The following is a 15369-nucleotide window of genomic DNA, read 5'->3' as shown; positions in this document are numbered from 1 at the left end:
CGAGACGGAGGGAAGTTAGCGAGTGAAGGGCATGACAACAGAGCTACGGAGAGCCTTGGCACTTCCTATTAGCCCCATTGTATCGATCTTGGTTGCAGTTCCATTAGAATTCCACTGGAGGTGATCGCGGGCGAGTGCAGACTGAATGGGAGTCTATGGGGCTAGACGGCTAAATGTGTCTCTTTCACCCGATTGCCGTTGAGAAATCTCAGATTTTATTGTAGGTTTTGCAAGTTCAACATGGGTTATAGGTCGAAATTTGAATGAACGAGTACTTATTTCTTTTCGATTTTTTACAGGTTGAGTTGTTGTTGCCCATAACACGCTAGCATTCTGCTAATAACGTCAGCATTCTGACGTCATTGACATTTTAAAAGACTTTTTAAACCAAATAAGTGACTCTAAAAAATCTAACACCCAGCAATGTGTAATTTCTTTGCATCTCCTTTCGAATACAACATTCAAATTACTAGACAAAAAATTATATCCTGAGAAAAGTGGATTTTGAGGGGTATAGCGCCATAGACCTCCATTCATTCTGCACTCGCCTGCGAGCGCCCCCGCATGGACAGAGACGTGTTACTGCAGCCAGTCCAGAAACCGGAAGTAAGCAGAGAGTGCCAATTCTCTTCCTATTAGACATTCTCTGGTGACAATTTTGGACTGGAATGCAGCCCTGAGCTCTGATGACGACACTGTTCACGATTGGCCGGATTCAGCACATGACAATGATCACGTGTTTCGTGTTTATTCGGACACCTTCAATTACACTAATGCTCACAAATCAGCATTTTAGTCAAATCACTTTTCATGTAGATTTATATTGTGTCATGTTTATCAAAATAAAACATAAAAAAAGTCCACTAATACTGTTCACTTGAAGGAGTGAATGAAAATAAGTGAGCGAATTCGGACACTCGTTATCGCGGTGCAATATGGGATTGAATGAGTGCACTCAATAATGTCCACTATGGTTTCGGACACCACTACAAATGCCTGTCCTCTCAAATAATGCCCTATTTGAGGGTATAGGGGGCGATTTTTGGATTCAGCCCATGATTATGAAAACTACAAAATAAAAGACATGAAAACATAAACATGAACCAAAACTCAAATAGTTTATTTGTCTATATAAAACACATTTTATGTATGTTTACTATTTTTATTACGGTATTATTAATAATATTATTATAAGTAGTCAAATTTATTTATGTAAAAATAGTAACAATAAATAAAATATAGAATAATATTGATGATTATACTTTATCATCAAATATTTTAAAAGTGTAATTATATAAATAATAATAATAATGAATACATATGAATAAATCTAAATAAATTGTATAAATTAATAATAACAATGTGCAAAAACTAATATGCAAAATTCAAATTTTTGTTTTCTTTATTTTATATTGTTGTTGTTTGTTTAATTAATTATTGTTGCTAATTTTATTTATTGATTTGAAACATGTCTCTGTTTCTCTATAACAGGGGTGCCGACCGCTGCCGTCACTACATGGTGGAGATGCAGAACAATGGGAAGTATGTGATCCTCGGGGAGGACCGGGCTCATTCCTCTCTCATAGACCTGGTCCAGTTCCACAGTCAGGTGGGCATCAAGCCCTTCATGGAGCTGCTCACGGCGCCCTGTGGTCAGGTGGGTGTGCGTCACTCGTGGAAGGGCTTTCACTTCTCTTTTGTGTGGTATAATGATGGAGTGTGTGTGTCTGCAGATGTGTGATCGGGAGCCAGACTATGAGGAGCTCAAAGCTCTTACATCATCATCATCATCATCGGAGAGCAGCGCTGTGGTTCATGCTGAGGACATGGAGCCGTGTTCAAATAAAGTGCATGTACAGATGCAGAGACTCTTCCTGCCGCCGGGGGGAAACTCAAACGTTGAGTCGCACAAACCCCCGGTGCTCAAACGCATATCTGACCGGCGCAGACGGGTCGAGGCCGCACAGATGGAGCACAAGGACGACAACCCGAACCTCGAGAGCAGGCCGTTCCCTCGACTCTACCCGTCCATACGACTGGCCATGAGGGAAATCCAGCAGATCCAACAGGTACAAACACACAAAACATAGAGAAGATATATAGGCCTGCACACTCTTTACTCCAGTCAATATTTCTCAGGGTGGCTTTACATATGTGTTTGTTCAGTTTGTATACACATAAACCTCAAGCTTAGACTAGGGGGAAATTAAGTAAAGCTATTATAACATTTGCACCTTTATGGGCAACAGCCCCAGGGCATGTTGTCACACTATACGGGGTAAGTTGTCACAATGGGAACCTACTATTTGAAAGACTTTTCAGATATAAATATGGGTCATTGACGAATAAGGTTTTTAAAAGTGTAAAAAATTAGAATGGAGATATAACTATATTTGAAACCATTTTTTAGTTTACTTAGTTTTTTTAGTTTAAGATTTTGTGGTTTGTACAATCAATTAACACTGTTTTTTGTCATTTTTTACAAGATGGAAAAAATGTCACCAAAAAAGTCATTCGGTCTAACCACTGATTTGAAAGTTAAAAACTGACATTGATGTTGAGATAGTATATAGTGTGTACCACAGAAGAAATATTAAAACAAATTATCACTGATCTCATAAATGTAATCATTTATTGGACTACTCTAAACACTCCAACATATTCAAGTAAAACATTGCACAGGGAAAGGAGAAAAGGGGAAATGTACAAAAAAGAGCCTTATCTGCTTTATATTTGTATTATTGTAGTTCCTTTAGTTATTAAAAACAATATTATTCCATTTAAATATTTACTATATCGGTTTTACCGAATGACCTTTTGACACTTCAAAATCTTTAAAATACCTTTATATGTAGTAAAATATAATTAAAACCTTTTGGATTCAGTAAAAGAGATCAAGTTGTACTACCTTACATACTTTGGATGTTATATATTTGTTTTTTTATTATTATTAAGGCCTTTGGACAAAAAAAAAAAGACCCGTCACGTCATTGACCCATATATATATATATATATATAAAACACTGGGAAAGGAAAAAAAAAGACAATGTAAAAAAAAATATATATATATATATTATGTAAATAAAATAAATATAGTATGTATAGTATTTATAAAATAAATATAGTATATATAGTATTTATAAGTTTAAATAGTATAATGATTCATTGTAATATGCAAAAACTAATATCCAAAATTATAATTTTTTTTGTTTTTGTTTAATAATTTATTAAACAAACTAGGTTATTTAGTACCATTGATATACGATTATATTTTGAATTAGACTATTTTTCTGTTTTCACTTTAATGTAATTAGTTTAGTTTTGAACTATGTCTACATAGTTTTGTTAATTTTTACTTTTTTTTTTTTTTAGTTTTAGTCATTTTAGCACTTGAAGTTAAATATACCGGTATTTTATTTCAGTTAACGTGTATATTTTATTTCAAGTAACAAGTTTTTAATATATAAAATATACAATATTAATAACCATGATCTGTATAATATTTCTTTGTTATTTTAGTTTTTTTTTTGGTCCTTTAATTTAGATCCAATATTTCACCACGATTGCGTAACAAACTGTTTTCCTGCCAGAAAAGCCTCATTTCTGTGCCGTAGGGAAAATGGCACACACATCAAAATGTTAATCCACAGACTCTTCACCCCTTTCACACAGAGATTCTGGAAAATACACGGATAAAGTGACCCGGGTTCGTTTGATTTTGGTTCATTCACACTGCCAGTGATTTTCCGGAATCAGTGCGTTCACACACAAGCCGTGACATCGATGTGACTTGTAATGTCTCATGTCTTGTGAGCTGCGATTTCTCTCTTGAGAAACCACGCTTGTGCATTTTTTTCTCTGACTCGATCATAAACTTGCGCATTACGTACCGTTTCACAGCTGGCGAACGATCCCGGCTTCAGCGTCATCACTATGACACTTCTGTTCACACAGCGCGCGTTCCGGGACTGAACACAGCAATGTTACTAGCTGTGTGAAAGGGGCTCATGTAAGGTGAAGAGCCTGTGGATTGACATTTTGATGTGTGTTTGTTTTTGTTCAAACAAAAGAACATGAACTTGCATGATTTTCCCAAGTGAACTCAGATGTTCACTAGATTGGAATTTCCACCGGCTGTCATGTCTTCTCTTTACATGTTGTTTCAAATCCCATGTCTTTCCCAGCACTTCCAGCAGAGCCAAGAACAGATCCAAGTCCCCTCCGGCAAACCTTTGAGCTCGTGGAAGAAGACGGGTGAGTCCTGAATCAATCTTATTATGTTTCTTTTCATAACTCTTTTCAATGTCTTTCATTCATGAACAACCCATATGACTTCCTTGAAACATAAAAGAAGATCCAAAGCATCTCCTGTGCCCTCCAGTGTAGTGACAGTAAATGTGCACTCAAACTGAATGCAACTTCATATGATGCTGTGCGAGTGGATAAAGATCATTTTTAGTTTATTATATGCTGAAAATGTTCACAAAAATCCAATTTTATGGTGCATTTTTGCAGTTTTGAGTGAATTTATTTATTTAATCAAATGCATTTATTGTGTCTTTCTGTCTTTCAGATGCATGAAACTGTGGAGAATGAAACTACAGATGTTCTTGATGCTGCTATCCATTTTTTTTTTTTTTTTAGGTTTATGTAAATGTGAAATTTTTATGTAGTTACAGTGAAAACTACAGTGATTTAAAGCAATTTTAACTTAATTTTTATTGTTGGTTGTAATTTTATTTAATGTAAATTATGCTGTTTTAGGTGATTGAATAAATGATTGTTTCATACACTACAGATCTCTGTTTTTGCACGCATGAATGAAAATCACTGCACTTTTGTGCTACATTCAGCCTGAAGAGTTTAGTGTGTATTGTCTGTCACACAAGCTGATGAATGTGTGCTCTAATAGGAGGAGCTTTAACAGCTCATATAAGAGTGATCAGAGTCTCAGGTCTGGCAGGATTTACAGGGAATCTCACGGATCTTCAGATGGATCTCGTAGTGCTCGCGATTTTACTGTCCATCACCTTCAGCGCCGGTCAAGGTAATACTTAGGGTTACTGCAAATCACATTCATTTGCTTCAGATTAAGATTAAGGTTGGATAGTTTTGCATTACATTTTTTATATATATATATTTGTATATTTTGTGTGTGTGTGTGTATATATATATATATATATATATATATATATATATATATATATATATATATATATATATATATATATATTAGGGCTGTCAAAAGATTAATCGCGATTAATCGCATCCAAAATAAAAGTTTGTGTTTGCATAATATGTGTGTGTGTATATATATTATTTTGTATATATAAATACACAGAAATATTTGCATACATATACTGTATATATTTATATATAATTTATATTATATATTTTTTTATATATAAATTATACAAAAATCTACATTTTTCTTAAATATATACAACATGCATGTGTGTGTATTTATATATACAAAATAATTATACACAGTATAAGTACACATGTATTATATAGTACACATGTATTATGTAAACACAAACTTTTATTTTGGATGCGATTAATTGCGATTAATCTTTTGACAGCCCTACTATATATATATATATATATATATATATATATATATATGCGCGCACACATATAGATAGATATACACACACATTTATGGATGGATAGATTTATATATATTTATATTCAAGATAAAACAGTAGGAGTAAAACAGTAGGAGTAAGTATAATTTTGATCTATTTTATATATATATAATCAAAATTTTGCATTATTTTATATATATATAAATATATATATTTGTATTTAATTTTTTTATACTGCAGGAATTCATCTTTTGGTCTTTCAAACAAATGCCATTAATACCTCTGAAATATGCATACAGAATATTGATGCTTTCATGTCTTATTGCATTTATCAGTGTTAGTGGTGGATGGTGTTTTTGGTTTTGATTTCCAGGTGCCACACCCAAATGTTGTGTTGAAACCACTAAAAAGTTTCCTTGGGAAGTTCTGCGGAAGGTCACGAAATACGACGTCCAGACGGACCAAGGAGTGTGTTCGATTGATGCCCTCGTGTGAGTTATTTATATTTCATGTCTTCTGAATTATGATTTTCTGAAGGATCATTAAAGCAGAGAATAGCGCATGTGTCAATCATAAACCTCCCGTTTCAGATTGTATACCAAAGACAAGAAATACTGTGCATCACCCAAGCTGGAGAAACTTGTGAAAATGGTACTGTCAAAATCCAGGAACGATCTTAAAAATGGTTCTGCTGTTTGAATGGGATCAGAGGATATAATGCATCATAAACGTGTATAAAACTAAAGGATGCATTTACTTTCTTCTCTAACACTTTATTATAAGGTGACAGTTACATGTACTTACTATAGTAATAACAGTAAATTATGCATAATTACAAGTATCTAACTATACATGTAGTTAATAATTACTACTACTTATTTGTGTAATTATACTGTAAGAACATCCTTAAAATAAAGTGCAACCCTTTCTTCTGTTTGCATGTTTTTCTACATTAGCTTGCTTAAGTAGAGGTTACCTTGCATATGTAGTTAGTCTTGCACATGCTTTATAACTTTCTTACAACAAAATAAAGATGTTTTTTTCTCATGCTTTAAAATATACTTTGTATTAAGTTTTATATATAATGTTTGTAATGCTTTTGAGTATGAGAAAGGCAAATTATCAATATTTTTACTTAATGGTAAAAAATTTTAAATAAATATCACCAGCACATCTTGAGTTATGATTCAGTTAAAGGGCTGTTAGTGTGATTGATGAAGGTACTTTGGATTTTTCTATTTAAACAAGGGTCTATAATGAAAAAAACATCAGTCTTCTGAGTCAAGACAGATATTAAGATATTTACAAACTATATATATATGTATATACACATAAGTTAACAATGAGCAATATACAGCATTTCTTAATCTTTGTTAGATTAACAAAAAATACAAATACCGGTAGTTTGTTCTTAGTTCACAGCACATTAACTTATGTGAGGAGACATTATTAGTATATCATAAAAGAAATAAAAAAACATTTTAAGGCGACAATATGAATACATTTTTGTTGTTAGTTCATATTAATGCCTTGAGAATTATGTTTCCAGCTGTTTTTATTAACTACTGTTACCAGTCTTTCTGAAGGTTTTACTGTTACTGAAATATATGTAGCATAAAGCGGTAACTTACAAAAAGGTCCCATTAATATTAGTAATGTATTAACAAATATTATATAACACTAAGCAATACTTTTTTACACTATTCCTTCATCTTTGTTAATGTTAGTTAATAAAAATAGAGCTGTTTATATAAAATGTTCGCTCAGGTCCATTAAATAATATTAACTGATAGAACTTTTGATTTTAATAAAGTGTATTAGCAAATGTTAAAATTAACATTAAAGGTATGTTCAAAATGAAAAACATTTAAATCTTGAGTCAATACATCATCAATCCTCCTTCCAAAACGTGTTTTTGTCGTACTCTGATTCACTATATTAAGCCTATTATACGTGTTTATATTTTACACCGGGCGGGATGGTTTTCGCGGGAAATTAAGTAGATCTACGTCACTCGCCGTGCGCGTCGCTCCGGCTACTACTTCGACGCACGCCCACGTGTGGTGTGGGAATGCCAAAGGTTTCAATTACTCAACAGGTGAGCATAATCTATTAATCTTCATAATGTGAAGATCATTTAATTATGGTTGTTGTAGCGCTGTGCTGGAATTTATTTAAGGAAGTACCTTATAATGGCTATAACTACAGTAACGTCTTCAACTTGAGATCATTTCTATTTAAACTGGTTATATCTCTTAAGCCTAGAAATGAATGTTTTATGAGCAGTACAAATATCTTTTTTTTTAGTTATGAGAAAAAAACATATTCATCCGCATGGTCACGCAAAGCCGAAGCACAACCAAAACAAAGTTCTTCCGCATAATGCATGGTTTTGTTTTTTTAACCGCATGAGGGCCAAACGTTACATTTGTAAATGCTTTACAAGTATTTGTTTTTTTCATTGTTAATTCATGTTAACTAATGAAACTTTTTTGTAAAGCGTTTCTCAAATTTCATCTAGAATACTTTCTACAGTAATCAAAGTTTTTTTTTATTGCTTAAAACAATACACAAGTAGATAACAGAATACAAAAACAAAACAATGGGGGAAATAATATAAATTAAACATTAAATTATGAGAATTACATGACTGAAAAAAGGAAAAGAGTTACAAACAGATAATATTTTTAAGGCTTTTTTGTTCTCAGACAAGAGGTATTTTTCAAGTTCTTTCACAAATATAAGAAAGAGAGGTTTAGCATTTAGATATTTAGATTTATGAATATGGAATTTTGCTAGTAACAAGATCAGATTAATCACATAAAAATGACCTTTTTTAGATTGGTCAAAATCAACAAAGCCTAGGACCACATCCTTCCAATAAAACACACATTCATTATAGATTTCAGACCTAATAAATCCTAAAACATCTTGCCAAAACATTTTCGTAAATGGACAATACCAAAAAAAGAGATGTCACAGAAAGAGCAACTGGAGGAAATATCCTTTTTTGAACTTTTTCATGTATTGATTTGCAGGGTAGCATTTATGAATTATTTTAAAAGAAATCTCTTTAACTTTATTGGTTAAAAAAAAAGAAATGTGGAAGCATCCACACTCACACTTGAGCAGACAATAATGACGACACGAGATACAAGGCATATTTTTATTTCTAAAAAAAAGTTAATTCACACCACATAGAGCGCATTAAATCAATGTCAAACCATTTCACAGTTTACGTCAGATGCGTTTACAGACGTTTGGCTTCCCCTTCATTATAATTACTATCCAGAATCAGAGGTTTTTAATGGACACAGAGTCTAAAGACAATGAACAATGACGATAATTCACTCAGGATCCAAGTTTTCAGAATAAAATGTGGTCCAGGTTTGAACAAACAGTCGACTAAATATAAAGCAAGATAAGCCTTTTTTAGATCACAACATGTTTTCAGCTCACTACATATTTCACATTCAGTGGGTTTATATGGATTATTTTGGCACATTACTTTTGCAGATGTTTTTTTTCTATAGACGCTGCGCTTTGAGCTTTACATGAAGCAGAACCACTGACCGTCAAAGTAACACAGCTTTCAAACACACACCAACAAAAAAGGTCACTTTTGTTAATAAAGGCAGTCGAAACCCAAATCAACAAACAAGTGAGTAATAGTCGAGAAAACATTTCTTATCGCAGTCAAACACAACACTAATTAAAAATATGATTAAAAATAAATAGTTGGCACATAAAACTGAATTAGCCTTTGCACTGGTTAACCTCAACTATAAAACCTTCCCGTTACTAAGATTGGCACAGTGCTTTCTAACTAGACACAACTAATGACCAGTGCGGTTTCCTTCATCATGAGGAGGTGAAGAGAAACTAATGTTAGCGTCAAGGAGAGTTACTTGATTGTCTTCTGACCGGTTGTTGGGTATGAACCAATATTATGAAAATTAAGTGACAGTGAAGCAGAATTGGAGCTGGACGATATATTGAATATTGGTGATATTATCATGATAAATCACAATACAGGTGAAACTCGAAAAAACTTGAATATATCGTGCAAAAGTTATAATTCTGATGATTATGGCTTATGAAAACCCCACATTCAGAATCTCAGAAAATTAGAATATTACATGAAATCAATTTTTTTAAAAAAAAATGTAAATACAGAAATGTCGGCCCTCTGAAAAGTATAATCATGCATATGTATATAGTTATATATACTAAATCTATTAGTTTCACCTTTTAATTTGAATTACTGAAGTACACTAACTTGTGCACGATATTCAGATTTTTCGAGTTTCACCTGTATAAAATTACTTATCAAATGTGAATATCAAATATTGTTGAAAATTAAGATTAATAAAAAGAAGTGAGTGGTCACTAGGTCTGTTTTTTGCACTAAACATTTTTAATGGGCTTTGAAACAGTAGCTGTTCTGTCCAAATCTTGGTTGTTGTTTATTTTCATTGGGGCAAAAAAGAAAGAAAGAAAAAAGGAAAAGAAAAAAAAAAAAACCACCAAATTTAATTATTCTATAGCCAATGACAAAATATTGAGATGTATATTATTTAGGGCTGTGAAAAGATTAATCGCGATTAATCGCATCCAAAATAAAAGTTTGTGTTTACATAATATATGTGTGTGTACTGTGTATAATTATTTTCTATATATAAATACACACACATGCATGTATATATTTAAGAAATATTTGCATACATATACTGTATATATATTTATATAGTTTATATTATATATAAATATCATTTTTTTATATATATAAATAACAAATTTTTCTTAAATATATACAAGCATGTGTGTGTATTTATATATACAAATTTAATTCTACACAGTACACACACATATATTATAAAAAACAAACTTTTATTTTGGATGCGATTAATCGCGATTAATCTTTTGACAGCCCTAATATTATTGTCAAAATTTGGAAAGATATTGCGATATCAAATTTGTCAGGTGCAATCGTCCAAACAGAGTCGATCATTAAAACACGTGCTGCTTATTCAAACACAAATGACACTTTCTGATCTTTCATTTCTTTAATGGACATTTGTTCTCTATATACGGATTAGTATAGATGCGAATAATTTGATTCATGATTCTGAATAGACACCTTAACCAAAATAACATGTAATTTACTAGATTGCTGTGGTCGATTTAAAATGTTTAATTAATCTGAATAATAATTAAAAAAAAGTTTAAATGAATGATTCAATGACTCACTCATAAATGCTTAGCTTGTTTCATTACTGGATGAAGCAGTGTTTTTGGATGAATCTTTTGAATGAATGATTCAAAAGACAAATACATTTTTTAACAGTCACGTGTCGCCACCTACTGGTGTAACGATGTAATCGATAGTTATTTGAAGCGCCAAGTTACTTTCAAAAGGTGATTTGCTCTATTTGGATCGCTACTGTACATCAGTGTTTATATCTGAACTATAAACTTTTATCCCAGTAATTCTGTGACAATATGAATATTTGTAACACTGAAATAATGATACTCACTCTATGGTTGAAAAGACTGAGTATACATGACAACGACTCTCTCTGGCTCAGCGGCAGCTCCAACACAAATCCGAATGTTCACTACATCATGCAGCTCTAGTTAACGAATCATCTTGTAATGAATGTCACTTCAGTTCTACTTTCCGAGTATGAATTATCATGTGAAGTAAAAGACGGAACAATATAAATGCAAGCACTGTAAAAGGTTTTGCCACAAACTCAACTAGCGATCACGAGAGCTTTTCACCGCGACGAGAAATATCGTCACGTTTTAAAGGAGAACTCCGGTCAATTTTAACATTGAGCTCATTTTTTTGTAAATTTGGAGTGCTGTCAGTACAGAGAACAACGACAAAAATCGGTGTTGCCTACACCGTGTTATCCTCTTTTTAAAATTTGCACCCTGTTGACTTCAATGGGGCAAGTTTTAAACCTGCTTTTAGCCTCTTAACATCCTTGATGTGTCATTACAAGTGCACAGGTCATGTGAGTGATTCCTTCAGAGTGAACATGGTGAATCTGACTGCAGTAGATGTGAAAGATATTAATAAAAATGATGTTAATTCAGCCAGCGCACATACCTGTATTTACATCCTGTTTTCGGTTGAAGTCCACAGTAGTCGATTGTCGAGTTCGGGCGCGTGATCATACATACTAAACCTATGCGCGTGAACTCGACAATCGATTACTATGGACTTCGACCGAAAACAGGATGTAAATACAGGTATGAGCGCTGGCTGAAATAACATCACTTTTATTCATATCTTTCACATCTACTGCAGTCAGATTCACCCGTGTTCACTCTGAAGGAATCACTCACATGACCTGTGCACTTGTAATGACACATCAAGGATGTTAAGAGGCTAAAAGCAGGTTTAAAACTTGCCCCATTGAAGTCAACAGGGTGCAAATTTTAAAAAGAGGATAACACGGTGTAGGCAACACCGATTTTTGTCGTTGTTCTCTGTACTGACAGCACTCCAAATTTACCAAAAAATCGGAGTTAAAACCGGAGTTCTCCTTTAATATCGCGATCTCGTCACACCCCTACTGAAAATATAATTACCCTTCAATAATAAAATAAAGAAAATATTAAATAATGATTTTTTTATTAAATGAATAAAATCCCCTTATTTATTATTACCTTTCAAAAATAAAATAGCACCACCTAAAATAAATAATAAAAGATATTTTATTTTGAAAGGAAAGATTTATGGGTATCTTATTTTTATTTTATTTTTTTACAGTGTATGGATTTATTTATTCTATGGAACCATTCTATAATAAAATAACACAAAATCTCAAATCGAATAAATAATATAATCCTCTTAAATATTATTACCCTTCAGGTAATAATTTAAGGGGGATTTTATTTTTTTATTTCATTATTTTTTGAGTGCGTGTGTTATTTTATTAAAGTTGACGATATTTAAGAGGATTTCAATATTTTTTAATATTCTTAATTTTTTAGTAATATATTTTTTCAAAAATTAAAATAAAATCCCCTTAAATATTACCATCTTTAAAAAAAAAAAAAAATAGAATAAACTAAAAGAAAATAATATGGGAGAAATATTTTGAAATAGTATATTTCGGTCATCATTTCCTCACACTTCAGCAGAACATGTAAGGTGAGCGTCCGGTGTCTCGAACACACTCATGACAGACACGTGACTATTCACGGGGTGATGATGTTAATAACCAGGCTGTGGAGACACTTAACCGCACATGTTGAGGAACAGCATCGGGATTGAAACTGCGGATACAGTCGTGATGTGTGTGTGTGTGTGTGTGTGTGTTTTACTCCTCCAGAGCCTCCAGGAAATCTGCCACGGACTCCACCACGTAATCGGGCACGCAGTCCTTCTGCCCCGGCTCCTCGCTGTCCCTGTATCTGTGCGCCTCCTCCAGCGTGGAGACGCCCGTGAGCGTGAGGACGGTGGAAAGCCCACAGTTGCTGCCGAACAGAATATCCGTCTCCAAGCGGTCGCCGACCATCAGCGAGCGATCCGGATCCAGGTCGAACTGACTGGCGATGCATTCGTACATGAAGCGGCTGGGCTTCCCGATGACCGTGGCCTTCCTGCTGCTGGCCGTCTCCAGAGCCGCCGTGAGACTCCCAGAACCTGCCGGACACATCACACACTGCTATTGTAGATCACTGAATCACCAGCACAATGACACACTTCTAGAGGCATTTACACCCTAAACAACAGCTCTGGTCACACTGGCCTTTAGATTCTCAACAGGTTGTTTCAACACATTTCACTCCACATTTAAAAGTTATTTTCAGGTTTCCACACTTTCTGACCAATAGATTTTTCCAGTAGTTATGACTGAATAAGGACTCGTTTCATGCAAATCCTTCTAATAACAGATTTCTATTATTTTGCATATTTTTAAGGTTTTCCAGGACTGTGAGAACCCAATATTTTGGCTTGGAGATGATTTGCATTGTCTATTTTAATGACAATTAAGCACATATACGCCTATAACTATTATACATTTAAATTATGCCTTTAATTTATGCTGATTAAAATTTTTTTTATATATTGTTTACTGCATTACAGAGACTTTTGGTGGAAAAGATGTTTAAAATCTTGGTTCAAATAGACTACTTTCTTATATATACACACACACACACACACACATACATACATACATACATACACACACACACACATACATATATATATATATACATACATACATATATATGAAGAGTTCAGATGTAAAAGCCTCTAAGTGCCATCTGAAATTATCTTCTAGAATGATCATTTTTATCAAACTTGTATATTTAAATTCAGTAATTTCACTTAAATGACAATAGATATTTTCATACGAGCTTGATAAAAATGATCATTCTAGAAGAAAATTTCAGATGGCACTTAGAGGTGCCATCTTCATATATATACATACATTTATTCATTTACATTTAGCAATATAAATTGAATGTATATACACACACACTTTATGTATATATATAATTGGTAGCAGTATGTATTCTAGCTCCTTAACTTTTCCACTTATGGTTTTTGAGGTGAAATGTGACCTGAACTACACTGAAACACATGTTCTACTAATGATTTGAATCATTTTATATTATATATATATATATATATATATATATATATATATATATATATATATATATATATATATATGTATGTATGTATATTATATATATATATATATATATATATATATATATATATATATATATATATATATATATATATATCTCTCTTCTTATGAGCTGCACTGAACATCCCAAAAGATCCCTCCTCAACGCCTCACCCGGGGTGATCCTGCCTCCTCTCAGCGGGTGCCAGGGGTCCGGGTCGGTGGCCAGGAACAGGCACTCAGAGTTCATCAGGTAACAGCTGGCTTTGGCCAGCTTCATGAAGGTGAAGTTCTCGTCATATCCGACCAGCACAGCCTTGACATCCGGATCCAGAGGGCAGTTGTAGATGCTGGTTCCCGGCTCCCGGTCTGCGGCTTCATCCTCCTCCAGCACCGGCACCCCGGCGTCCTGCAGCTCCTTCATCACCCCGCCGCAGCCGATCACGAACACCTTCCCCTGGAGCCGGGCCACATCGCGCAGGTACGCGGCGGAGCAGTACGCCGAGCTGAAGATCTCCTCCTCCGCGATGTCCGTGAAGCCCAGGCGGCTGAACTTCTGCACGTAGTTCTCCCGCGGCCTGGTGCAGTTGTTAGTGACGAAGAACACCCGTTTCCCCCGCTGCTTGAGCAGACTGACCACCTCCGGAGCCCCGGTAACGGCCGCTTCCCCGTTCCAGATCACGCCGTCGCAGTCGAACAGCACGTTGTGCTTCGAGTCCAGCAAGTCACGGATCTGAGCGCCGCGGAGCGTCACACAACCCCTGCCGCCACCCACCGCACCTGCCATTCTGCTGGCTTGAGATCCTATGATGGAAAGGGTTGAACTGCGACCGTTTTATTTGAACGCGATGACGACTCTGTACGTTAACCGTTAGTGAAATGAACGCAGAACCGAAGCGGAGCGGTTCACCAGCACGTCCATCCCCGCTGTTCCTGCGGACGCCTGATGACGGACCAATCACGTTCTAGTATGTCGGAAAGGATACGCCCCTTCCCTATGTGTCCTCCAATCAGAAAGCGGGAAGCAGCACGATGATTGAAGTGGGCGGAGCCTAGCGACCCAGAGGTTATCTCTAATTGGCCAGGTACGACGGGTCTTCTAGTTAATAATTTTTCATCAT

General features: G+C 34.5%; 2 protein-coding genes across 2 annotated transcripts in view; one reads left to right on the top strand and one right to left on the bottom strand.

The window, feature by feature from the left end:
* Positions 1-5051, top strand: part of LOC307152503 (myosin-IIIb) — a 44570-nt gene extending 39519 nt beyond the window's left edge. Inside the window, exons 27-30 of the mRNA XM_079861209.1 lie at positions 1492-1657; positions 1734-2069; positions 4185-4254; positions 4574-5051. Coding sequence (XP_079717335.1) covers positions 1492-1657; positions 1734-2069; positions 4185-4254; positions 4574-4581 — 580 coding nt within the window. The 3' untranslated portion in view covers positions 4582-5051. The remainder of the gene's footprint in view (positions 1-1491; positions 1658-1733; positions 2070-4184; positions 4255-4573) is intronic.
* Positions 5052-12368: 7317 nt separating this feature from the next.
* Positions 12369-15327, bottom strand: pdxp (pyridoxal (pyridoxine, vitamin B6) phosphatase). Its single transcript, XM_079861228.1, has 2 exons — positions 14423-15327; positions 12369-13251 (listed from the first exon to the last, which is right to left on the bottom strand). The coding sequence occupies exons 1-2, from the start codon at positions 15033-15035 to the stop codon at positions 12926-12928; spliced, it is 939 nt and encodes a 312-aa protein (XP_079717354.1). The 5' UTR covers positions 15036-15327; the 3' UTR covers positions 12369-12925.
* Between the last annotated feature and the right edge of the window lie 42 nt (positions 15328-15369).

This window comes from Squalius cephalus (assembly GCF_949319135.1).
Source record: "Squalius cephalus genome assembly, chromosome: 24".
NCBI lineage: Eukaryota > Metazoa > Chordata > Actinopteri > Cypriniformes > Leuciscidae > Squalius > Squalius cephalus.
Note: the sequence above shows the minus strand (reverse complement) of the source record. Positions and strands in the feature narration are given on the sequence as shown.